The sequence below is a fragment of the Ranitomeya variabilis genome, chromosome 2, assembly GCF_051348905.1.
Source record: "Ranitomeya variabilis isolate aRanVar5 chromosome 2, aRanVar5.hap1, whole genome shotgun sequence".
In the NCBI taxonomy this organism is placed as follows: Eukaryota; Metazoa; Chordata; class Amphibia; order Anura; family Dendrobatidae; genus Ranitomeya; species Ranitomeya variabilis.
In genome coordinates, this window is record NC_135233.1 from 179,556,887 (window position 1) to 179,584,264 (window position 27,378).

General features: G+C 48.6%; 1 protein-coding gene across 4 annotated transcripts in view; it reads right to left on the bottom strand.

The window, feature by feature from the left end:
- PSEN2 (presenilin 2) overlaps positions 1-18,384 on the bottom strand; it is an 86,102-nt gene extending 67,718 nt beyond the window's left edge. For 2 of the 4 annotated variants that reach the window (XM_077283238.1, XM_077283236.1), the window contains exons 1-2: positions 18,199-18,321; positions 343-504 (exon numbers count right to left, since the gene is read on the bottom strand). In XM_077283238.1, the coding sequence (XP_077139353.1) occupies positions 343-483 (141 nt within the window). In that variant the 5' untranslated portion in view covers positions 484-504; positions 18,199-18,321. Of the gene's footprint in view, positions 1-342; positions 505-18,198 lie in introns of all 4 variants that reach the window. The other 2 variants (XM_077283237.1, XM_077283239.1) reach the window with 2 other exon arrangements.
- Between the last annotated feature and the right edge of the window lie 8,994 nt (positions 18,385-27,378).

Here is a 27,378-nt window from a genome sequence, read left to right on the forward strand (position 1 = left end):
TGAAGAGGATCCTAATGGATTCTGCTCCAAATGTTATATAACCAGGCTGCAAAAAAGCTTGTTGGGGGGGGGGGGGGGACAAAAACAAAGGAGAAAAAAATAAACCAGAGCACCTGAATGCAAAACCTCTTCAGGAAAACAAAAACAACAACAACAAAAAAGCTTTTCCTGAAGCGGTTTCCTCTTGATCAGCCGTTCCTATCACAGATTTTACTTCTGACGCACATGACATGTATGAATTAAGTATTTCAGATTCTGATCAGTGTTCTGTCTGTTCTGTACCTCACAAATACTAACACTATTCACATTTATTTACTACTACATGTAAACATAAGCTCTAACCTTCTTAATAGAAAGGTCTTCAGTAGTTTGTGGTCCATCGTGATAAGAAGGAAGATGTGGGCTTTCAGTGGCGATCAGCGACGTTCTTTCGTTGCACTCCTCCTCTTCCTCACTGTCGGAGCTGTTCATGAACGTAATCATGTTCACAAGTCCCAGTTCTTACTATGGAGGGAATATTATAATATAATAATATACATACATATATGCACACACACACACATATATATATATATATATATTTTACACACACACACATGTATATATATATTATTATTTTTTTTTTACACATTACATTTTTGTTGTGATAACTCATTATAAGATGGCCATGACAAAGTCAAGAATTTACAGTCCTTATTGCAGTAATACCCACATATAAGTATTTTGGTATGAGAGCGCTGATCTGAAAATGTGAAATCCATTCACCGGCACCATACTTGGCCGTCACATAGACTGAATAGGGGACCGAGGACATAACGTCTCTATGTAAACTCATCCTCACCTCAGCCATGTGCTAGGGCATAAAAGACACATGCAGGAAAAGCCATTTAATGCACCACTCCAGTGGGTTTTTTTTGTATTGAGCCTCTGGAGTGGAACTTTAAATCTAATTCCTCTGCCTGATACCTTACAGCGTTTTCATCCATTTTCGCTGCCACTCCCCTTAGTCTCCAGCGAAAAATGACACGCAATCTGTGTTTCTCTAGTCACCTTCCACGACAGCATAGGAGGAGGTCTCCATTCCCTAATGGGGGACAGGAAGCACGAGAGGTTAAAAGCCCCTTCTCCTTCCAAATCGCCAGTGTCTTTCCTGTCCCCCATGGGGCACGGAGAGGTTCTCGTATGCTGCGTGGTTGGCGACTGCAGTGTACCTGGTTTTTCCTGCCGGGCAATAGTGGTCGGGGCTCTGCCTTCCTCCTCTTCATGCTGCTCCCGTCTCCCCCGGACTCGGGACCTTCCTGGCCCACCTGCGCCTCTGCGGAGGTAAAGCGGGCCAGTGATCCCCAGCGGTGGCCTCCATGAGCTCACCGAATCGTCCTCCTCTCCTGAGCGGCGTTCCGGAAGTGACGTCATTGTTGTGCGCGCGTCACTTCCGGTCCTGCGCTCTTTGCTGGAATGCAAGCTGGAGCGCATCAATTTCCTCGTCTGGCCTCCTAGCGCCCTCAGGACCGCCGCCGCCGCACAGAGCACACCTTTCCACATGGAGGCCTGCTCCAGGACCCGGGGAGGAGGGGAACCTGATTCACCTGCGCTGGGGCTGGATTTATTCCTATATAAACCAGCCTGAAGACACCTCCTCCAGGTAAGTCGATCCCTGCCACAATGGATGGCGCTTCCTGTCCTGCATCTGCAGAGCCCAGCGCTGCCACTGCTCCAGTAAGTCCGTTGCGGGGTGGGTCTGAGGCTAGGATTAGTGGGACCCTTCAGATCCTTACACCACTCTCCCTCTCTCTTTTTTTCAGGGAGACAAGTCTGCTCAGAAAATCCCGGCCAAAAAGACCCATAAATGTGCAATCTGCAATGTTAAGCTTCCCTCTCTATGGGAGAAAAAGCAGTGTCAGGGGTGCACACAAAGTTGTCAAAGCCGAGCAGCCTTCCCTCCTTAATGAAATCCGGGCCTAAGTCAAGCATGAAGTACAAACTTCTCTAGCTGCCATCAGTCCTCCTCCTCCTCCACAGCCGCAGGGTCCCTCTCCTTCTAAAAAAAGAAAAATACAATTTGAAGACTCGGCCTTAGAGTCCGATCACTTGTTTTCATCTTCTTCTGAAAAATGGGGTGAATCTTCATCTCCTAAATTTACAGAAGCAAGAAAATATTTTTTCTCCTCTGATTATACTGAAGAGTTGGCTATGGCTGTACGTAACACGATGGGGTTACAGGAGGAATCTGTTCCTCAATCTATACAGGACGAAATGTTCAGAGGATTGAAATCGGAGAGACAAATAGGGTTCCTGGTACATAAAAATGTCTTGGATTTAATTTCTCAGGAGTGGGAGCTCCCGGAGAAACGCCTATCCACCCCCTCTGAAATGAAACACAGGTTTCCATTAGAAGCAGGTTCCCCTTCATGGGACATACCCAAGGTGGACATTCAGGTGGCGAGGGTGGCAAAGAAAACCTCTCTCCCCTTTGAGGACTCCTCACAGTTGAGGAGATCCGCTAGACAGAAAGATGGAAAGCTTATTAAAAAAGTAATGGGAAACATCCACCTCGGGGTTAAAATCTAATATTGCTGCCACCTGTGTTGCCAGAGCCCTGTCTCGTTGGATGGACAAACTGGAGAAGCATATTGCTCAGGGTACCTCCAGAGGGGAGCTATTGGACTCTCTTCCCATTCTCCAAAAAGCCTCAGCTTTCTTAGAGGACGCCTCTATGGAGTCTATTAGAATTGCGGCCAGATCCTTAGTTCAATCTAATTCCACCCATAGGGCCCTCTGGCTTAAAATGTGGAGCAGTGATGTTACCTCCAAAATTAAGCTGTGCTCAATTCCCTTTAAAGGTGATTATCTTTTCGGGCCCGCTCTGGATAAAATTCTGGAAAAGGCCACAGATAGAAAAATGTCCCTTCCAGAACAGAAGCCAGTCAGAAAACATTTTTTTTTGCGCCCCCCAATCTAATACCCCTCAAACAAGAGGTAAAGGGAAAACTGGGCAATGGAGCTATGCTAAGGGAAAAATATCCTCATTCCCCAGCAGCAGCAGCAGCAGCAGCAGCAGCAGCAGGATAAATGATTCCGTCCCGGTGGTGGGGAGGCTCGCAAACTTCATCCATCATTGGCGGGCCATTACCAATTATCAATGGGTTCTCAATGTTATTCAGGAGGGCCTTCTCATAGAATTCATATCTTCCCCCCCTCGGAATCTGAGGATTACCTCTCCGACCTCTCAGAGAACACATACAATGATGATGACAGGCCTTGGGGACCTCCTAAAATCAAATCCAATCTTCCCAGTACCCCCCGAGGAATGGGGTTCGGGCCACTACTCTCGTCTCTTACTGGTAAAAAAAAAACATCACGGGAGGCGCGAGTCATAATAAATCTAAAAGATCTCAATTGTCATATCCTATACCGTCGGTTCAAAATGGAATCGGTGAAATCTTCTATCCTCCTGATAGGTCAAAATTATTTCATGGCAACCATCGACCTAAAGGACGCCTACTTTCATGTGCCGATTCATCCCGGTTCAACCAACAAATGAATCGTTTTCAATTCAATGTGCTCCCTTTCAGCATTTCTTCAGCGCCGAGCGTACGAGAGTATTCTCCAGGAAAATGGCAGAGGCCGTGTCTCACATTCGGAGTCAGGGAGTCTGTATTGTCCCATACCTGTACAATCTGCTGCTCATAGCCCCCTCGGCTCAGATTCTCAATCACGTTTCAAAGACTCTCGACATTCTCAAAACCTTGGGGTGGCTCCCAAATCTGAGGAAGTCCCAGCTACAACCTTCCAAATCAAGGAGGTTTCTGGGGGTTCTGTTAGACTCCGTAAAACAGAAATCGTTCCTCCCGGAAGAAGATCATCGTCGAGCCTTAATAGAGAAAATTATAGATCTCAGAGAGGACAGATCTCCGACTCTACGGAAAAGCATGTCGGTCCTAGATTCTATGATGGCATGTATTCAGTCGGTTTCTTGGGCTCAGGCCCATTCCAGAACCCTTCAAGCCCACGTCCTCGCAAACTGGGACGGAAATCCGGGTTCTCTGAGAAGAAAAAAAAAACAAAAAAAACCAGAGTACACACTCCGGGGCGCGTGAAGGCGTCACTAGCATGGTGGTTGAGCCCCAAGAATATCCGCAGGGGTGTGAGCTGGTCACAATCCCCCTTGTAACAATTACAACCGACGCCAGCAAACGGGGCTGGGGGGCAGTAATTTTGCAAACTCCCTTCCAGGGATGCTGGAGTCAGGCAACAAGCGCCAGATCCTCCAACTTCAGGGAGTTGAAAGCAGTGGAGGAGGCTCTCCTAGCCGCGAGCGGCCTAATATCGGGGAATCATGTCAAGATTTATTCGGACAACACAACAACTGTTGCTCACCTCCGACATCAGGGGAGCTCAAAGTTCAACAGTTTAAAGAACATCTCAAACCGAATATTCTGTTGGGCAGAAAAACACCTTCTCTCTCTCTCACAGCCGTCCACTTGAAGGGGTCCTCCATCCTGCAGGCGGATTTCCTGAGTTGCCGGGACATTCAGCCAGGAGAATGGAGCCTGAACAAGAGAGTCTTCAGGATGTTGGTAGACAGATGGGGTCTACCAGAAGTCGACTTATTCGCCTCAGACCAAAATTCACAGGTCAAAAACCTTTTTTTCCCCCTTAATCCCAGGGACAATTCCAAAGGAGTTGATGCTCTTGTCCAGACATGGAACTTCCGATTGGCCTACGCCTTCCCGCCAATCCCAAGATTGGCGAAAACTCTTCAAAAGATCCGAGGAGAACAGGTGCCAACCATCCTAGTTGCTCTAGTATGGCGAAAAAGAAGCTGGTTCAATCTCATCATAGAACTACAGATAGACAGTCCAGTTCACCTGCCAGTAGATGCTGACCTTCTCCTTCAAGGACCCTTCCAGCACCAGAATCCCCAAAGATTGAACCTAGTGGCCTGGTTACTGAAGCCCAGGTCCTAAGTGCTAGAGGGCTGTCGGATGCTGTAATTTCTACTTTGCAAAAGTCCAGGAAGCCTGTCACTAATGCAATCTATGGTAAACTGTGGAAGACATTCTCGGCTTTCTGTATACCTAATAAACCAGATCCACTGCATCCGAATATATCTCAAATATTGGACTTCCTTCAGAGTGGGTTAGAGTTAGGCCTTAGGCCCAGCACTCTAAAGGTTCAGGTTTCCGCTCTCAGCGCTGTTTGTGACCAGGACCTGGCCAACCACCGTTGGATCAAAAGATTCATGGTATCAGCTCTAAGATATCAACCTAGGAAACAACCCATGATACCCTCATGGGACTTGAATCTAGTCCTCAGGGGGCTCACGCAAGCACCGTTCGAGCCCTTAACTTCCTGTTCTCCTCAACACCTGTCATACAAGGCTGCCTTCCTGGTAGCGATTACCACAGCAAGACGTGTGGGGGAGCTGCAAGCCTTACCAGTTAGAGAACCCTACTTGCTAATTACAGATGACTCTAATTCTCCGGCTTGATCCATGTTTTCTGCCGAAAGTGGTGTCTGATTTTCACCGTTCTCAGAACATTATTCTTCCTTCTGCCAGAACCCGGCAAACCCAAAAGAAGAAGAGTTCCATTCTCTCGATGTTAGACGGACTATTCTACACTATCTTGAACAAACTAGCTCCTTCAGAGTCTATCAAAACCTGTTTGTCCATCTGTCAGGTCAGAATAAATAAAGTGGCAAAAAATAGGCATTAGACCTACCGGTAATTATGTTTCCAGGAGTTCATCCTGACAGCACCCTGGAGGACGTCCTCCTCCCCTTTGCTGGGACAGGAAACACAGGAGAGTTTAAAAGGTCATGTCCCACCCCCAAAACCTCAGTGTTGTAACAAGAACCGCCTCATGGAAATGCAAAAAATACTTTAATGACAAAAAGAACATATTACATCATATGTCAGAAGCACATTACATCATATGTCATAACATCAAAACAGGGAGGGAACAACCAGTGCTGTCAGGATGGACTCCTGGAAACATAATTACTGGTAGGTCTAATGCCTATTTTCCAGGACGTCCCTCCTGACAGCACCCTGGAGAGTACCAAAGCACCTCCTCAGGGTGGGATTACCGCTTGGAGAACTTTTCTCCCAAATGCAGTATGTTGACCAGACAAAACATCAAGTTTATAATGTTTACAAAAGGTATTGGCACTAGCCCATGTTGCTGCCTTACAAATCTGCTCCAGAGAGGCGCCTGCCCTCTCGGCCCAAGAAGTAGCTATCCCTCGTGTAGAGTGTGCATTAAGACCCTCTGGAGGTGGGACCCTTTCGGACTGGTAGGCCTCAGAGATCACGGACGTGATCCAACGAGCGATAGAGGCCTTAGAGGTCTTCTTTCCCTTATTCTTTCCCCCAAACAGAATGAACAAATTTGGGTCTATCCGCCATTAGCTGGTGGCTGCTAGGTAATCTAAGACTGCCTTGTCTGACGTCAAGGGAATGAAGGGCTTTTTCTTTTGCGTTAGCGGGATTATTACAAAATGAAGGTAACACAATTTCCTGATTTCTGTTATTTGCAGATCCTACTTTTGGAATAAATGGGGGATCTAGTTTAAGGATTAAACTGTCCTCTCTAATCTGTAGGTATGGGTCCCTTGTACACAGGGCCTGAATTTCCCCCACCCTTTTGGCCGTGGTGACTGCCACTAAAAATGCTGTTTTACGTGTGAGGATTGATATGTGCATATTATCAGCCGAGGCATATGCGTTTTTACATAGGAATCTGAGGACCAAGTTCAGGTCCCAGGGAGGCGTCAATTGCCTAATGGTGGGGCGCAACCTCTGAGTAGCTCGTATAAATCTGACCACCCACGGGTGAGATGCTAGGGGATAGTCAAGGAAAGAGCCAAGTGCCGAGATCTGCACTTTCAAGGTGCTTGGTTTAAGACCCTTGTTGAACCCAGCCTGCAGGAAATTTAGGATTCTAGGTATGTCAGGAGTGTCTGCTGCAACCTCAGACCTGCCACCCTCCAGACAGAAACGCTTCCAGATCTTTAAATAGATTGCCGATGTGACTGGCTTCCTGCTGGATTTAATAGTGGCTATCACTTGGTCTGAAAAGCCTCTCAACTTCAGGATGTCCCTTTCAGGATCCATACTGAGAGATGGAGTTTCTCTGGATTCGGGTGATAAACTGGACCTTGGTGGATTACATCCTCCCTGAGAGGAAGCTCTATTGGGTTCTCGATCGCCAAGTCCGCTAGCAGAGGGAACCAGCTCCTTCTTGGCCAGTATGGAACAATCAAGATAACCTGAGCTCGATCCTCCTTGATCTTTCGGAAAAAGGCTGGGATCAGTGCAAGAGGTGGAAACGCATATGAGAGGGGTTCCGTCCAGTCCTGGCTCAGCCCGTCTACCCCTTCCGGGAGGTCCAGTGGGTTCAGAGAGAAGAATCTTGAGACCTTCGAGTTTCTTCTGTTTGCAAACAGGTCTATACTGGGAGTTCCCCAACAAAGACATAAATCCCGGAAGATACCCTGGTTGAGTTCCCACTCTGTTGCGAACACCCGCCTTCTGCTCAGGTAGTCTGCTATGACGTTTTGAGAGCACTCCAGGTGGATTGCAGAAATAGACAGGACCAAATTTTCCGCCCAGCGAAATATTCTTCCTGCTAGATCCTGGAGCAGATGGTATCTTGAGCCCCCCTGATGTTTCAGGAAAGAGACCGCTGTCACATTGTCGGATAGTATCCTGACATGACAATTCGCAAGAGTGTATCGATTTCTTCTCAAGGCCTCCCACACCGCATACAGCTCCTTGAAGTTGGAGGAGCTGTGAATGACATCTGCTGGCCACCTTCCTTGTAGGATCTTGCCCTTTAGATGGGCTCCCCAGCCCCATGCACTGGCATCTGTAGTGACTACCACGTAGGGGGAGGTAGACCATAGTACTCCGACTCTTAGGTTCTCTGGCTGTGTCCACCAGAGGAGAGACCTTCGTACTGGATTTGTTAGCTTCAAAATACTGTCCAGTGAATACTGGCGACGATCCCATTTGGAGAGAATTAACCTCTGGAGAGGTCTTGAATGAGACTGTGCCCATCTGACGCATGTATACAGGCCGTCACTAGACCTAGTGTTCTCATAGCCATCCTTATTGAGGCTCTGTTCTCCAGTAGGAGCCTGATCTGGGTCTGGATTGCCTCCAGCTTGTTTTCGGGCAGTAGGGATATCCTGCTTCTGGAGTCTCGACACACTCCCAAGAAGATCTTCCTGTGTTCCAGAGTCAGGTCGGACTTCTGCCAGTTTATGACCCATCCTAAATGTTCCATTACCGATACAGTCCGTCTTCTGTGGGCTGACAGTGTCTCTGGCGATCTTGCTACAAGGAGAAAGTCGTCGAGATATGGAACTATTATGATTCCCTGGTTTCTCAGGAAGGCGACGATCTCCGACACCAACTTTGTGAATATACGAGGTGCTGAGGCAAGCCCGAAGGGAAGGCATTGAAACTGGTAGTGACAGGTCCGGGACGGCAGAGCTACAGCAAACCTCAGAAGCCTCTGAGATGAGGGGTGGACGGGGACCTGATAATAGGCACTCTTCAGGTCGAGAGTGCACATCACAGCGTCCTGGTCTATGAGGTGAATTGCTGATCGTATGGACTCAATACGGAACCTTTTGTACCTGACCCAGGCATTTAAAGGTTTCAGATTTATTATCGTATGGGAGTCACCGGATGGCTTTGGGATGGAGAATAGGAAATAGTGTCCCTGGCCTACTTCTAGTGGCGGGACCGGAATTATGACTTCTGAAGAGAGCATCTCTTGTAAGTCTAACAGCATGGCAGAGCCGCGCGTGACCACCGTAGGTGCGATGAATCTTTCTGGAGGAGGGGAATAAAGCTCAATACTGTATCCCTCCGCCACCGTCCGGAGGACCCACTGATTCTGGGTGATTTGGGCCCAACTCTCCGCAAAGTGGAGGAGCCTTCCCCCGATATTTGTGGCGTCATTGTGTTTTGGACTTAGAGGAGGGGCTGAAAAAGAAACTCTTGTTCTTATTGCCCTGGCTATGGGAACCCCTATAAGATCCTCTATTGGATCTACCCCCTCTGAAATCGTACTGTCTCCTGAAGGGGAATCCTTTCCGAAAGGACTGAGATCTCTTAGGTTTGTCCTCTGGAAAACCCTTCTTTTTATCAGAGGCAGACTCTAGAATAGTATCTAGAGATGGACCAAATACTCTTGACCCTGAAAAGGGGATTGAGCAGAGCTTGGTCTTAGAGGCATTATCACCTGACCAGGATCGTAGCCAAACCGCCCTTCTAGCTGCGTTAGATAGCGAGCCGCTTCTAGCTGAGAATCTAACCGACTCTGCTGTCATATCGGACAGAAAGGCCATGGCGGATTTCATAATAGGAAGGGAGCTCAATATGTCGGACCTCAGGGTTTTATTGGACAGATGCTCTTCCAATTGCCCCATCCATAGGTACATAGATCTGGCCACCGAAGTGGCTGCTATGTTAGACTTAATTAGGGCCGCAGAAGATTCCCAGGCCCTTTATAGAAGTATGTCAGCCTTTCTGTCCATGGGATCACGCAAATTTGATGAGTCCTCGAAGGGTATGGCTGTCTTTTTGGCAACCTTTGCCACCGTAACGTCTATCTTGGGTTTCTCTTCCCATAGCTTGACTTCCTCAGGCTCAAATGGTAAGCGAGCCTTAAGGTCACGAGACAGTACCAGCCGACGTTCAGCCTCCTTCCACTCTTCCAGTATCATAGCTTTAATATGCTCGCTAACAGGAAAGACTGTCTGTCGACGTGACATAAGTCCCCCAAACATCAGGTCCTGTCTGGATTGCGGCTTAGATGTCTCTTCTATCTGCATCGTGCTTCACACTACCTGCACAAGTTCATTCGTCTCCTCCGCCTGGAAGAGGTATTTTCTATGGTAGTCCTGGCTCCCTGAGGGGAGCTCCCCCTCTTCTTCTGAGACTGAGTCCTCTGCGTCGGACCTGTCCTCAGAACTAAACTCCGTCTCTTTCAAGTTTCGCTCCCGTCTGGCTCTCTTGCGGCCAGGGATGGGGCTGGACTGCCCTGAAATACTGGACAAGGAAGCCTGAACCTCTTCACGGATTAGGGACCTCATCTCAGATAAAAGCGAAGATTGTTCGTCCCTCATAACCTTAGATGTGCAAGATGCACACAAGGATTTGCCATGGGATTCCAGGAGCTTCAAGTGGCATATAGGGCACCTGCTGGACTTTGCAGAGACCTTGCCGGGTTTCTTAGCTGGAGCGGGGGAAGGGGGGACAGCGGGGGTTCCCTTATCCTTAAATGACATAAGATAGGGAGTAAATAGGATAGGCCTGCTTGGGGATACAGTGAGGGAAGTCTGCGCTATGCGCACTTACCCCTTCCTCGCCTGGCATGTCTCCTTCCATCCTGCAATATTATTATTATTATTTATTTATATAGCACCATTAATTCCATGGTGCTGTACATGAGAAAGGGGTTACATACAGGGTTATAAACATCGTTTACAGTAAACACGTTTACAGTGACAGACTGGTACAGAGGGGAGAGAGGACCCTGTCCTTGCGGACTTACATTCTATGGGATAGTGGGGAAGAGACAGAAGGTCGGAGGTGCAGCAGCAGTAGGTAGAGTAGTCCCCGTGCTCCGGACACTTGGATAGGAGCGCCTCTGCTGCTCCGGACACTTGGATAGGAGCGCCTCTGCTGCTATGCGTTCCAGCGCTGGAGCGCACGCACTTCCCCGCTTTACGACGCCACCGGAAGTGACGTTACCAGATGCCGTGATACCGGAAGTGACGCGGTTCCCTTGGAGTTTCCGGAAGACGCCGTGCAGGGCGAGACGCCGCTCTGAATGCCGCGACTCCCTGCCACCTGGAACCGCGTCCGCAGCCGAGAGCCTCCCTCTGGGAGGAGCAGCTGCCACCAGGAGCCTCGTCCCACTCCTGGTCTTTGGAGCAGAGGGACTCCCCACCTGGAGAGTTTCTACCCTGAGCCACTTGACAGGGGGAAGGGTATTGGCAAGCCATACGATCCCCCTGAGCTCCGGTAAGCCTGCGCAGCTTCTCTTGTGCGTCCCTCCTTGCAGGGACAGGAAAAACACTGAGGATTTGGGGGTGGGACATGACCTTTTAAACTCTCGTGTGTTTCCTGTCCCAGCAAAGGGGAGGAGGACGTCCTCCAGGGTGCTGTCAGGAGGGACGTCCTGGAAAGTACTATTTCTAGTTGGATCAAAAGGGCCATACATGAAACCTATCTGGCCCAGAACTTGACTCCTCCAATCAAGGTCAAGGCCCACTCTACAAGGTCTACTTCAGTGTCATAGGCAGAAAGAGCAGGCGCTTCCATCGAGCAGATCTGCAGGGCCGCAACATGGTCTTCACCACATACCTTTACCAAGCACTACAGATTGGACTTCTTGTCCAATAGGGATCTAGTCTCTGGCCGGAAAGTTCTCCAGGCTATTGTCCCCCCCTAGTGCAGAATTGGTTGGTACTCCTCCTATGCTGTCGTGGAAGGTGACTAGAGAAAATAGAATTAGACTTACCGGTAATTCGGTTTCTACGAACCTTCCACGACAGCACTAATTCCCTCCCTTACCTTGGATGATATCCTGGGTTCATTAAGGTAGCTAGTGCTATGGTATCCGTTGTAAGTCCCTGGCGATTTGGAGGGAGGAGAGGCTTTTAACCTCTAGTGCTTCCTGTCCCCCATTAGGGAATGGAGACATCCTCCTATGCTGTCGTGGAAGGTTCCTAGAAACCAAATTACCGGTAAGTCTAATTCTATTTTCATGGAGTGGCGCGTAGGTCACTTTTCAATACAAGTCTATGCAAGCCTCGATCTAGCTCACAGACTTGCATTGAGAACTTGTGACGTAGCTTCTGTGCACAGTACGGCCAACACACAGTTCATAAACTGCACAGCGATTAAAACTAAGGCGAATTATAAAATAAATAGGAAAAGTACAATGCAACTGGTACCAGGTATGTGTTATCCATGGTCTATAGCTCCTAAGCAGAGCTGTGTTTCCATGGTTACAGACTAAAAACAAACCATGAGTAGTGTGCTGGTGTGGTCAGACTCTTACACCTGCCATCTACACATATGGTTATAGTCTATATCCATAGATACAGAAGTCTGTGTGGCCCCTGTAGCCACAAATGAAAAGGAGAAGCCAAAGGTCGGAGTCAGACACAACGTATATATTAAAAAAAAAGGTAAAATAAATAGGTCCAATTTTGTCTGCCGAGAATAGCACAAATGTTCTCTGTATGGTGATCCGTATGTCATCTGTGTGCAATGCGAGGATGTGATTTTCTCGCATCTAAGCATCCGTGTGGCATCCGTATCGCGAGATTTTCTCGCCAGCTTGCAAAATGGACATATAATGGATCCCATCCCAGAAAATCATGAATAAATAATGTAGAAGCCTATTTATTGGCTCCACAAGTTCCATCATACAAGCGGAAAAAATTGCACGGTCTCCCGTGCAATTTTCTTTGCCAGAGAGGGAAAGCCGACAGCTGGGGACGATATTTATAGCCAGGGAAGGGGTTAATACCCATGAATCTTCCCAGTATGTGAATATCAGCCCGCAGCTGTATATTTAGCCTTTATTGGCTATTCTAATAGGGGTCCCCCTATAATTAAAGGCTATGCAGACTGCTGCAGGCTGATATTCATAGCCTAGGAAGGGGCCATGGATATTGACCCCCCTGGCTAAAAATACCAGCACCCAGCCGCCCCAGAAAAGGCGCATCTGTAAGAAGAGCCAAATCCGGCACTTAGCCTCTCTCTTCCCATTGCCCTGTAGCGGTGACATATGCGGTAATAAGGGGTTAATGTCACCTCGATATTGTAAGGTGACATTAAGCCTGGTTAATAATGGAGAGGTGTCAATAAGACACCTATCCATTATTAATCCAATAGTATGAATGGGTTAAAAAAATACACACATTAAGAATAAAGTCTTTTAATGAAATAATTAAACACACAGGTTTTCGATCTTTATTACACTCTCAATCCAAGCGAAGCAAAGCCATCGTTCTCCCGTAAAAAATCCCATACCTGTCCACCGTACAGTCAAGTCCTGTGATGCAATCCATCTCAAGGGGTTAAATAGTTAACAACCCGAAGCGGTGCTAGTGCCAATGGCTGGGCTGTAAACCACTGTGTAATGAATGAAAAGCTGCCTGTGCAGCATGACCGGACATGAACTCTTTAGCGTGGGAAAGTTTCAGAACTTTCTCCCACGCTGCCGAGTTCACCTCACGTCAGGTGGGGCTGCTGCGCACCCTCAGTGACTACCACTGACGTCACTGAGCATGCACAGACTCACGGGAGACTCAAAATACTTTATTCTTAATGTGTGTGTATTTTTTTTTTTAACCCATTCATACTATTGGATTAATAATGGATAGGTATCTTATTGAAACCTCTCCATTATTACCCGGGCTTAATGTCACCTTAAATAGCAAGGTGACATTACCCATATGCCACCGCTACAGGGCAATGGGAAGAGAGAGAGGTTAAGTGCGCCTTTTCTGGGGTGACTGGGGGGCAGATGTTTTTAGCCGGGGGGGGGGGGGGGGGGCAATACCAATGGTCCCTTTCTAGGCTATTAATATCTGACCTCAGTCACTGGCTTTCCCTTTCTGTTGAAAAAAAATTGAGCAGGACCCAAGCAATGTTTTTCCATGAATACATTTGTTAATTTAACACACATAGTACTAACACTATTAGTGAGGGACATATATAAACCTAACTGATAGGCAATGGTTTACTGTATGTAAACCATGTGTCATATCCTGTCGTTTTCAGCAATGATTTTGCAGAACCCGACAATTGAATTATCGGCTATTCCGCAATGTAACTCTATGCAATATAAAGAGAGAGATAGACAGAGACAGACATAGAGACAGACATAGAGACAGACATAGAGACAGACATAGAGACAGACATAGAGACAGACATAGAGACAGACATATATATATATATATATATAGGTACACCATGCTAGTAACGGGTTGGACCCCCTTTTGCCTTCAGAACTGCCTCAATTCTTCGTGGCATAGATTCAACAAGGTTCTGGAAGCATTCCTCAGAGATTTTGGTCCATATTGACATGATGGCATCACACAGTTGCCGCAGATTTGTTGGCTGCACATCCCAAAGATGCTCCATACAAGGCAGGATGGATCCATGCTTTCATGTTGTTTACGCCAAATTCTGACCCTACCATCCGAATGTCGCAGCAGAAATCGAGACTCATCAGACCAAGCAACGTTTTTCCAATCTTCTACTGTCCAATTTCGATGAGCTTGTACAAATTGTAGCCTCAGTTTCCTGTTCTTAGCTGAAAGGAGTGGTACCCGGTGTGGTCTTCTGCTGCTGTAGCCCATCTGTCTCAAAGTTCGACGCACTGTGCGTTCAGAGATGCTCTTAGGCCTACCTTGGTTGTAACGGGTGGCGATTTGAGTCACTGTTGCCTTTCTATCAGCTCGAACCAGTCTGCCCATTCTCCTCTGACCTCTGGCATCAACAAGGCATTTCCGCCCACAGAACTGCCGCTCACTGGATTTTTTTTTTTTTTCGGACCATTCTCTGTAAACCCTAGAGATGGTTGTGTGTGAAAATCCCAGTAGATCAGCAGTTTCTGAAATACTCAGACCAGCCCTTCTGGCACCAATAACCATGCCACGTTCAAAGGCACTCAAATCACCTTTCTTCCCCATACTAATGCTCGGTTTGAACTGCAGGAGATTGTCTTGACCATGTCTACATGCCTAAATGCACTGAGTTGCCGCCATGTGATTGGCTGATTAGAAATTAAGTGTTAACAAGAAGTTGGACAGGTGTACCTAATAAAGTGGCCGGTGAGTGTGTATATATATATATATATATACACAATACAGACCAAAAGTTTGGACACCTTCTCATTTAAAGATTTTTCTGTATTTTCATGACTATGAAAATTGTACATTCACACTGAAGGCATCAAAACTATGAATTAACACATGTGGAATTATATACTTGTGTTGTGCAGAAGTCTGGTGGATATACAGCTGATAGTCCTACTGAATAGACTGTTGGAATTTGTATTATGGCAAGAAAAAAGCAGCTAAGAAAAACGAGTGGCCATCATTACTTTAAGAAATGAAGGTCAGTCAGTCCGAAAAATTGGGAAAACTTTGAAAGTGTCCCCAAGTGCAATGGCAAAAACCATGAAGCGCTACAAAGAAACTGGCTCACATGAGGACCACCCCAGGAAGACCAAGAGTCACCTCTGCTTCGGAGGATAAGTTTATCCAAGTCACCAGCCTCAGAAATCGCAGGTTAACAGCAGCTCAGATTAGAGACCAGGTCAATGCCACACAGAGTTCTAGCAGTAGACACATCTCTACAACAACTCTTAAGAGGAGACTTTGTGCAGCTGGCCTTCATGGTAAAATAACTGCTAGGAAACCACTGCTAAGGACAGGCAACAAGCAGAAGAGACTTGTTTGGGCTAAATAACACAAGGAATGGACGTTAGACCAGTGGAAATCTGTGCTTTGGTCTGATGAGTCCAAATTTGAGATCTTTGGTTCCAACCACAGTGTCTTTGTGCGACGCAAAAAAGGTGAACGGATGGACTCTACATGCCTGGTTCCCACTGTGAAGCATGGAGGAGGAGGTGTGATGGTGTGGGGGTGCTTTGCTGGTGACACTGTTGGGGATTTATTCAAAATTGAAGGCATACTGAACCAGCATGGCTACCACAGCATCTTGCAGCGGCATGCTATTTCATCCATTTTGCGTTTAGTTGGACCATCATTTATTTTTCAACACGACAATGATCCCAAACACACCTCCAGGCTGTGTAATTGCTATTTGACCAAGAAGGAGAGTGATGGGGTGCTACGCCAGATGACCTGGCCTCCACAGTCACCAGACCTGAACCCAATCGAGATGGTTTGAGGTAAGCTGGACCGCAGAGTGAAGGCAAAAGGGCCAACAAGTGCTAAGCATCTCTGGGAACTCCTTCAAGATTGTTGGAAGACCATTCCCAGTGACTACCTCTTGAAGCTCATCAAGAAAATGCCAAGAGTGTGCAAAGCAGTCATCAAAGCAAAAGGTGGCTACTTTGAAGAACCTAGAATATGAGACATAATTTCAGTTCACACTTTTTTGTTAAGTATATAATGCCACATGTGTAAATTCATAGTTTTGATGCCTTCAGTGTGAATTTACAATTCATGAAAATACAGAAAAATCTTTAAATGAGAAGGTGTGTTCAAACTTTTGGTCTGTACTAATATATATACCGTATATACTCGAGTATAAGCCGAGATTTTCAGCCCATTTTTTTGGGCTGAAAGTCCCCCTCTCGGCTTATACTCGAGTCATACCCAGGGGTCGGCAGGGGAGTGGGAGCGGGGGCTGTGTAATAATACTCACCTGCTCCTGGCGCGGTCCCTGGTTCTCCCGGCGCCTCAGCTTCTTCCTGTACTGATCTTCCTGTACTGAGTGGTCACATAGTACCGCTCATTACAGTAATGAATATGCGGCCCCACATCCCATAGGGGTGGAGACGCATATTCATTACTGTAATGAGCGGTACCATGTGACCGCTCAATACAGGATGATGCTGCGGCGCCGGGGAACTAGGGGCTGCACTGCGCCAGGAGCAAGTGAATATAATGGGGAAAAGGAGCGCAGCGCTGCGTGATATTCACCTCTTCTCATTCCGGCACCGCTCTGTCTTCAGCGTCTTCCGCAGTGATGCTCAGGTCAGAGGGCGCGATGACGTGGTTAGTGCGCGCCTTCTGCCTGAACGTCAGTGCAGAAGACACTGAAGATGGAGCGGCGGCCGGAAAGGTGAATATTTAAATGTCGGGGGCCTGAGCGACGAGAGGTATGTGATTTTTTTTTTATTGCAGCAACAGCAAATGGGGCAAGTGTCTGTATGGAGCATTATATGGGGCTCCTGATTCAATTTGGATATTCAAAAACACTTAACCTACTGATGTCTCAATTAATTTTACTTTCATTGGTATCTATTTGTACTTTTGAAATTTACCGGTAGCTGCTGCATTGCCCACCCTAGGCTTATACTTAAGTCATTAAGTTTTCCTAGTTTTTTTGTGGCAAATTTAGGGGGGAGGTCGGCTTATACTCGAGTATATACATACACACTATCTGTAGACATTTATTTTATCTATTCTATTCTAACCTGTCAGTGTGATTTTACTGTACACCGCACTGAATTGCCGGCTTTTCTATAGGACACCGGTGCGTATCTCTCACAAGTCACACTGATGGTCCGTGTGGTGTGCGAGTTTTTTTCGCACCTATAGACTTTCATTGGCGAGTCTCGGCCGATATATGGTGCAAATAGCAGCATGCTGTTTTTTCCCTCGCACGCATAATACAGCTGAGAAAACAATGGATGATAGGAGCTGCCCCACAGATTAACATTGGTCCGAGTGCTATGCGATGTTTTATAGCATAGCACTCGTCCGTATTATACGGTAGTGTGACTCCGGCCAAACACAGACCATTGGCAAAGTTGCATAGACCGATGTATAGATCTTGGGCTGCAGGCTTTGGCCACACGTGTAGTGTGAACACACACCAAGGGACAGTTGTGAAGGGGTATTCTCCAGTTTGGAGGTTACCACTTATTCCTGGGATGGCGGACAAGTTCCCGATCGCTGGGACCCCATTGATCCCGGGACCCCACTGATCCCGGGACCCCACTGATCCCGGGACCCCACTGATCCCGGGACCCCACTGATCCCGGGACCCCACTGATCCCGGGACCCCACTGATCCCGGGACCCCACTGATCCCGGGACCCAGGGCTCTGGAGATCCAGGGGTGAATTGCGCAGAGGTAAACACGGGAATGCCATAGACCAGCTGAGATCTCCGCGCTCCCACTAACAATAGTGACAGTGCGTATGACCGACCGCTGATACAGTCACACTTGGTCTTCACATCCGCGATTTACGGTGAAGTTGCCCCTATCCAATGGGCAGAGGATCGCTTCCAAACCTGAGAAAACCCCTTTAGTTCTAAAAACCGGAAACAAATAAAAGAGTAAATGTTATACTAGTAAGCGCATTGCACCCTGACACAGGAAGCCGAGCGAACCACAAATACCGACGTCTGCTGCGCACAACTCACACACTGGGACACAAGACAGAAAGGACTATACCTACAAGAAGTCGCCCGCTTCCGCATTGACTCCTCTTGGCAACCGTACTAATTTTATGCGGCTCAAGCCTCGATTTGATCAGTGTTCTATCACATGATCCTCGCTTAGATCACGAGCATCTTCACTACCACGTGACCTATAAGCAGCCCCGAGCTGTGGGCGGGGTCAAGACGCTGCGCGTGCACCAGGACCTGATGTGACCTCCCAGCAGCTGTTCTGGTGCTCATTTGTGAATGACGTGCCGACGTCACATGCTCCATCCCCACGTGACGTCACATGCTCCATCCCACGTGACGTCACATGCTCCATCCCCACGTGATCACCCGGCTGCTGCCATCGTTAAGGGGAGCGCAACAATGGCCGTAGCGCCATGACAACAGCTCGCGTCCTCATTAACCCGTTCATGACAAGCAGCATTCCATGTTTAGCTTTTCATCTTTCTTCCCCTTTCTAGAGCCCCATCACTTTTATCATTTTCCTGTCCACAGAAAAGGTTAAGAGCTTGTTTTTGATTGCTACTTATTAGATAGTTCAAAGTATTGAGTGAAAAACAAAATGTTGTGGCTTTTCGCTGGTGAAGGAAAGATAGCGCTGTTGCCAGTGGCACTTGAATAGTTAAATATCAGCGCTACAGGAAGAAGTCGGCTGTGTAACACAAACGGCGTATTTCTGGCATAGAGCAGGCTCAGCTCCTGAGTCCGCTCCACAGTCATTTATCAGGAGCGCACTTCACTTTAATGGCTTATAGGCTTATAGTTGTGTAACTTTTTAGTTTTAGGCTGGGTTCACGTTAGCGTTTCTGTGAGGCCCCGTCTCACATAGCGAGATCGCTAGCGAGATCGCTGCTGAGTCACAAGTTTTGTGACGCAACAGCGACCTCCATAGCGATCTCGCTATGTGTGACACGTACCAGCGATCAGGCCCCTGCTGCGAGATCGCTGGTCGTGTCGGAATGGCCTGGACCTTTTTTTGGTCGTTGAGGCCCCGCTGACATTGCTGAATCGGTGTGTGTGACACCGATCCAGCGATGTCTTCACTGGTAACCAGGGTAAACATCGGGTTACTAAGCGCAGGGCCGCGCTTAGTAACCCGATGTTTACCCTGGTTACCAGCGTAAATGTAAAAAAAAACAAACACTACATACTCGCCTTCTGATGTCCGTCAGGTCCCTTGCCGTCTGCTTCCTGCTCTCACTGACTGCCGGCCGTACAGTGAGAAGTGAGAGCACAGCAGTGACGTCACCGCTGCGCTCTGCTCTCAGTGTACGGCGGCTCAGTCAGTCAGAGCAGGAAGCAGACGGCAAGGGACCTGGACACCGAAAGGCGAGTATGTAGTGTTTGTTTTTTTTGGTAACCAGGGTAAACATCGGGTTACTAAGCGCGGCCCTGCGCTTAGTAACCCGATGTTTACCCTGGTTACCCGGGTGCTGCAGGGGGACTTCGGCATCGTTGAAGACAGTTTCAACGATGCCGAACTCGTTCCCCTGATCGTTGGTCGCTGGGGAGAGCTGTCTGTGTGACAGCTCCCCAGCGACCACACAGCGACTTACCAACGATCACGGCCAGGTCATATCGCTGGTCGTGATCGTTGGTAAATCGCTAAGTGAGACGGGGCCTTTAGGCTGGGTTCACGTTAGCGTTTCTGTGCGCAGCGTATCATCCTCATGCGCAGACACATGGTTATGCTGCGTTTTTTACCCGCATCAGCTTACGCATGACACCAAAAAACGCTGCATGTTCATGCAAGCGCTTGATAGGTGTCAAGTTCCCGCCGCTGCACAGGGGGAAATCTCAAACCATGTTTGCTGTGGTCTCCCACTCTCCTCCAGCCGCAGTGGAGACGTCAGTCCCAGCGTCTAGCTCAGGCTGATACTGGACGACTGGTTACTACTGCCTTTAACAGGCTCTGTCCTTGTAGCCAGCACAGGTCAGCAGCGAGCAGGTCTTTCTGGGACCAAGTCCCGCTTTTCCCATACTGAGCATGCCCATGGGACGACCTCCCATTGGAGGTCTGAGGTCACATGCTCAGGTCCTGTAGCAGCTCCTATTGGACCACCAGGAAGGTACTTGTCTGCTACAGCTATAAAAGGTTTGCACGGCCACATGGCCATGCGCTAGTATCAACCTATGTTTTGAGCCTTGCTACTGTGTGGTCATGGTTGCATGAGGTCAGGGTTGGCTGAAATAAGCCCCTAGAATACCAACACCTCTGGTGAGGAGTTTGTGTGTTATGCTGACTGCATGACCATAGTTTTGCTCTGTTTGGTAGCTGTGTTCCTTTGTGAGGTTAACAGGGCACAGCGTTTCCCTATCCTAGCGATTCTGTGAAGTAACAGAGTTTGCTAATACCGCCATATAGCGCCACCAATTGCTAACAGCAGATTCCTCTCCTGCACGGTGGACCCCGGGTTGCGAACGCACCCATTATTACACATATTTATACTCGGTGCATTCCGCCAACCCTAACATAATACTAGCGCCAGGGTCAGGCTATTAAATGGCGGACAATCAGCGTCTACTGCAGAACATCCAGCAGCTGGAGGGTAGGTTGGCGGCTCTTGAGCGCACAACCTCAGCCGTGGATGTCACCGCAGTCGCTGTTCAGGCTGCTAGCATAGCTGCAGCCAGTTTGTCCACTGCCACCCCTGTTCTGACTCTATCTCGCCTCCCACTGCCAGAAAAATTTTCTGGCGATAGCAAATCTTGTAGGGGGTTTCGTGAACCAGTGCGCTATAGATCTTAAGCTCCTGGCTGCACGTTTCCTCACAGAGCGGGCAAAGCTGGGGTTCATTTTGTCTCTCCTGTCGGACAGGGCATTGGAGTGGGCTACGCTGCTGTGGGAGCGTGGCGATCATGTTTTGCAGAGTGCTCCATTGTTCCTGAGTACTCTGAAACAGGTCTTTTTGGGACCCCGAGTCACCCATGATACGGCACTCCAACTGTTGGCATTGACTCAGGGCACGTCCTTGGTCAGCCATTTTGCCGTCCACTTCCGCACCTTAGCATCTGAGCTGGAGTGGTCGGATAAAGCCCTCATCCCTATATTTTGTAGGGGGCTGGCTGACCACGTGAAGGACGCTCTGGCCACTAGGGAGATTCCCGCCACACTGGAGGAGTTAATAGCTGTGTCCACTCGTATTGACCTCCATTTTAATGAGCGGAGGTTAGAGCGAGCCCAGTGTAGGCAGAGGTTTCGGCTGGCTCCCACCTTCGCCAAACCTTTGGAATCACTGGTCTGGGCTCCTGAGTCACATGAGGCCATGGGAGTGTCACGAGCGGGATCTAAGTCCTGGACCACTCGAGCACTCAAGGTCTGTCATGTTTGCCAGCAGTCGGGACATCTTGCCACCAGATGTTCCCAGCAGTCGGGGAAACGTCTAGTGGTAGTAGGTGGAGGTATGCTAGACACGGCGACATTTGCCTCCAAATTGTCCTTTAAGGGGACAATTACAATTGGTTAATCCACTCATTCGGTTAAGCTCTGCGTGGATTCTGGGGTGGAGGGCAATTTTATGTCTTCTTCCTTCGCCCAACGTCATGCAATACCCCTGGTGATGCTTGCTCAACCAGTAACTGTATGAGTGGTGAATGGGTCGACACTGCCCTCACAGATAACACACCAGACCATCCCTTTTACTTTGTCCATGTCGCCATCTCATCAGGAGATTATATCTCTGCTCGTCATTTCTGAAGGAATTGATGAGGTCCTGTTAGGGATACCTTGGCTACCGTACCACTCTCCTCATATTGAGTGGTCCACAGGCAGAATTTTGGGATGGGGTGAATCTTATGGGGGTAGAGGTCAGAGGGAATGTGTTCAGGTTGCTACTACTGAGGTACCCACAGATCTATCCTCACTCTCCAAGCAATATTGGCCCTATGTGGACGTATTCTCCAAAAGGGCTGCGCAGACCCTTCCGCCTCACCGCCCCAATGACTGTCCTATTGACCTCTTGCCTGGTGCTGAGCCTCCCCGGGGTCGAGTCTAACCGTTATCTCTCCCGGAGATGTAGGCAATGTCACAGTACATCCAGGAAAATCTGGCAAGAGGATTCATTAGGAAGTCAGTGTCACCTGCTGGGGCAGGTTTCTTCTGGGGCAGGAGAAGAACGGGGAACTACGTCCATGCATAGATTACAGGGGTCTTAACGCCATCACCGTTAAGAATAAGTATCCTCTGCCCTTGATATCTGAGCTCTTTGATAGGCTTCGGGGAGCAAGGGTATTTACTAAACTAGATCTGCGGGGTGCTTACAACCTGATTCGCATCCGTGAGGGGGACGAATGGAAGACGGCTTTTAACATCAGGGATGGGCACTTTGAACACGTAGTGATGCCCTTTGGGCTCTGTAATGCCCCAGCCGTTTTTCAAGACTTTGTTAATGATATCTTCCAGGATATGCTTTCCACCTCGGTTATAGTCTATCTGGATGATATTCTCATCTACTCTCTGGATATTGACTCTCACCGGAGATATGTTTGCAGAGTCTTCGACCTCTTACGGGCGAATTCCCTCTACGCTAAGTTAGAGAAATGTGTGTTTGACCAGGAGTCCTTACCTTTCCTGGGCTATATTATCTCCGCCCAGGGATTGGCTATGGATCCTGCCAAATTACAAGCTGTGATGGACTGGCAAGAACCCCATTCTCTTAAAGCGGTGCAGTGCTTTATGGGGTTCATTAACTATTACCGCCAGTTCATCCGTCATTTCTCGACTTTGGTAGCTCCCTTGGTAGCCCTCACCAAGAAGGGAGTAAATCCCAAATTGTTGTCTGAGGGGGTCTCCAAAGCCTTCACTTCTATTAAGTCTCATTTTGCTAGCGCTCCCATCCTACATTGCCCCGATGTAGATAAGCCGTTTATAATGGAGGTGGATGCCTCATCCATTGGTGCTGGAGCAGTCCTCTTCAAAAAGGATGCTCAAGGTCGGAAGCATCCTTGCTTCTTCTTTTCCAAGACCTTTACACCAGCGGAGAGGAATTATTCTATCGGGGACAGGGAGTTGCTAGCAATGAAGTTGGCTTTCTCAGAATGGAGACATCTTTTGGAGGGGACTCGCTTTCCCTTCCAAGTATTCACAGACCACAAAAATTTGGTCTACTTTAGCCCAGCGGCTAAATTCTCGCCAGGACAGATGGTCCCTGTTCTTCTCCCGGTTCAACTTCACTCTCCACTTTCTATCTGGGGAGAAGAACATTTGTGCCCATGCTCTCTCTCGCTCCGTTGTATCATCTGAGGAGGAGGAAGAGGAGCCTCGGCTTATTGTCCCTTCTGAGAGCCTGAGAACCGTGGCTCCGGTTTCGCTAGAGTCTATGCCCCCGGGCAAGACTTTTATTCCTTCAAATTTGCATCCGGAGGTTCTCTCTTGGGCTCACTTGTCCAGGGTGGGTGGACATTTTGGGACCAAAAGGACATCTGAGCTGCTGGCGAGGACGTAATAGTGGCCGCATATGGCCCGTGACGTCAGAGATTATGTTCGGGCGTGTGTTTCCTGCGCCAAAAACAAGTCTCCCCGACAACAGCCAACTGGGTTGCTTTACCCCCTACCGGTGGCGGACAGGCCCTGGGAGATGGTCGGGATGGATTTTGTGGTGGGCTTACCCAAGTCTCGTAGCTGCACCATTATCTGGGTTATCACCGACCATTTTTCCAAAATGGTGCACTTGGTGCCTCTTCCACTACTACCTTTTGCGCGGGCTCTGGCAGCGTTGTTTATCAAACATATCTTTCGCCTACGCGGTATGCCGGACAAAATTGTCAGTGACTGGGGTCCCCAGTTTGCGTCTCAGTTCTGGAGAGAGCTTTGTCGTCTACTCAGTATTGAGTTGAATCTCTCTTTAGCATATCATCCCGACAGAAATGGGTTGGTAGAGAGGGCCAACCAGATCCTGGTCACATATCTGCAACATTTTGTTTCTGCCAGGCAGGATGACTGGGCATCCTTGCTACCGTGGGCGGAATTTGCCCTTAACAACGCCGTAGCCGATTCCACTGGTCAGACTCCATTCCTCCTTAATTACAGCCAGCATCCGCGGGTTCCTGTGCCTATGCCTGTGTCTTCCGCCGACTCCAGGGTGGCAGACTGGGCTGTGGAGGCACGGGGCATTTGGGACCTCACTCAGGATGCCATCGGGCTTCCAAGGAGAGAATGAGGTCCTCCGCCGATGCACATCGGCGCACCACTCCGATCTTTGCTCCTGGCGACTTAGTGTTGCTCTCCGCCCGTAACATCAGGCTGCGAGTTGAGTCCACTAAGTTTGCACCTCGCTACTTGGGTCCCTTCAAGGTCCTTGAACAGGTTAACCCTGTGGTCTACCGTCTGGCTCTTCCTCCACGCCTAGGTATCACCGACACATTTGTGTCCCTTTTAAAGCCCGTACACATGTCCCGGTTTTCCGAGTCATCTGCCGGGATATCGGATTCGTCTATGGACGATTACGGGGTGAACGCTATTTAAGGGTGCAAGGTGGTACGTGGACTGGTTATGGTCCAGAGGACAGGTCCTGGGAGCCTGCTGAGCACATTGAAGCTCCACAGCTCATTGCTGCCTTCGAGCGTAGCGAGGTCCAAGGAGGGGAACCCATGTTAGGTGTCGAGTTCCCACCGCTGCACAGGGGGAATCTCAAACCATGTCTGCTGCGGTCTCCCATTCTCCTCCAGCCGCTGTGGAGCCTGCTCAGCGGAGACATCGGTCCCAGCGTCTGGCTCAGGCTGATACTGTCATGTCGGACGCTGTTCAGACCAGGTCGTTCGACAGACAGCGGTAATTCCGCTTTTGACCACTATTTGCTCATTGGCGTCGGCTGGATTTTGTCTAGCTGTTCCGGGGTTAATTTACCTGTTCCTCGGATTGGAAGCTGGGCCATGCCCATTGCCTTTAAATAGTTCTCCTGATCATTGGGCGTCGCCGATTATAGCTTCTGTCTTGTGTGTTGTTATCTCGGTCCGGAGTGGAGAGCTGGTTGTTGGAGATTCGTTGCTGGTGGTGTATTTTCCTTAGTCTTATTTACTCCTTCCTATATTTGTATTTATTTTGCCCTGCACATTTATAGTGTATTCCTGTGTGGCTGCGGCGTGGTGTATATTTTCCTTTATCCTTGTCTGTGCTAACTGTGGGTATTGGTGTATTACCTCTTCACTGGGTGGTGGGCGGTTGGTTTCAGCCTAGGGTTGAAACAGGAGACAGGGCGAGGGTCGAGGCCTGGACATGCACACCATCAGTGTAAACTCCAGGTAGAGGGTCAGTCAGGATTTCCCTAGTCTGAGGGAAATTGCAGGGGCCCGGGATATTAGCTCTCATAGCAGGAGACTGGTCACAAGGAATATTCAGGAGAGCACAGGATCAGGACTGAATACACTGACAGCAGGCGAGAAGTAAAGGTCCAGGTGAGCTAAATAGGCCCAGCCTAGCAGGAGATGAAACAGCTGAGCCCAGCCAAGACCAGCCATATCGCTAAAGGCCACCAGAGGGAGCCCAAGACCAAACTCACACAGTACCACTCATGACCACAGGAGGGAGCCCGCGAACGGAATTCACAACAGTCACCATCAATGCTGCTCCTCTCTCTCAGGGGGAGATTACTGAATTTGTGGCTGAGGTGAAACTCCACATTGGGGTTCTACATTCCGAGCGGGTTACATGTAAGGTGCTCAGGAATCTTCCTGCTCAGGTGGTTTTGGGTTTTCCTTGGTTGTCCATGCACAACCCGGTAATTGACTGGAAAACTCAGGATATAATTCAGTGGAGCAAGTTCTGCCAGGAGAATTGCCTGGCCACATGTGTGGCTGCGGTGACTTCAAGCGTTCCGGAGTCACTTCTGGATTTTGTGGATGTGTTCTCTGAAAAGGGTTGTTCAGAGTTGCCGCCACATCGTCCCTATGACTGTTCTATCAGGTTTAAACCAGGAGCCAAGTTGCCTAAAGCAAGGATGTTTAACATCTCCGGTCTGGAGAGACAAGCGTTAAAAGATTATAATGCTGAAAGCTTGAGCAAAGGGCACATCAGGCTTTCATCCTCGCCGGTGGCAGCAGGGTTCTTCTTCGTGAAGAAGAAAGATGGCAGATTACGCCCGTGTTTGGATTTCAGGGAGTTAAACCAGATTACGGTTCGTGATCCATACCCTATGCCACTGATGCCAGATTTGTTCAACCAGGTGGCGGGTGCTAAGTGGTTTACCAAGCTTGACCTCAGGGGGGCGTACAACCTCATAAGAGTCCGTCAAGGTGATGAGTGGAAGACGGCTTTTAATACCCCTGAGGGTCATTTTGAAAATTTGGTGATGCCTTTTGGGTTGACTAACGCACCTGCAGTGTTCCAACATTTCATCAATGATGTGTTCTCGCATGTTTTGGGGAAATTCGTTATCGTGTACCTAGATGACATCCTCATATATTCTTGCGACCGTGATGCTCATTTAAATCATGTCAGGCAGGTGTTACAGCTTCTCAGAGAGAATAAGCTGTATGCTAAACTTGAGAAATGTGTATTTACTGTTCAAGAGTTGCCTTTCTTGGGTTATATTGTGTCTGCTTCTGGTTTTAAAATGGACGCCGCTAAGGTGCAAGCGGTGCTGCATTGGGAACGTCCTGATAACCTGAAAGCACTTCAGCGGTTCCTTGGGTTTTCTAGCTACTATAGGAAATTTATCAAGGATTTTTCCATCATTGCTAAACCGCTAACTGACATGACTAAAAAGGGTACCAATTTCTCAGCATGGCCTGAGGCTGCTGTGCGCGCATTTGAATTTCTTAAGAACAGTTTTGTTTCAGCCCCCATTCTTGTGCAGCCAGACGTATCAAAACCCTTTGTTGTGGAAGTCGATGTGTCTGAGGTTGGTGTGGGGGCGGTACTATCTCAAGGCTCATCTTTGAGTGGTTTGCGTCCGTGCGCCTATTTCTCCAAGAAACTGTCGTCCTCCGAACGTAACTACGATATCGGCAACAGGGAGTTGTTGGCAATCAAGTTGGCCTTTGAGGAATGGCGACACTTCTTGGAGGGGTCGGTACATCAGGTTACTGTTATTACCGATCATAAGAATCTGCTGTATTTGGAGTCAGCCAAGCGTCTGTCCCCCAGGCACGCTCGCTGGGCATTGTTTTTCACGCGGTTCAGTTTTGTGGTCACTTACAGATCGGGGTCTAAAAACACTAAGGCGGATGCTCTGTCCAGGTGTTTTCCGGG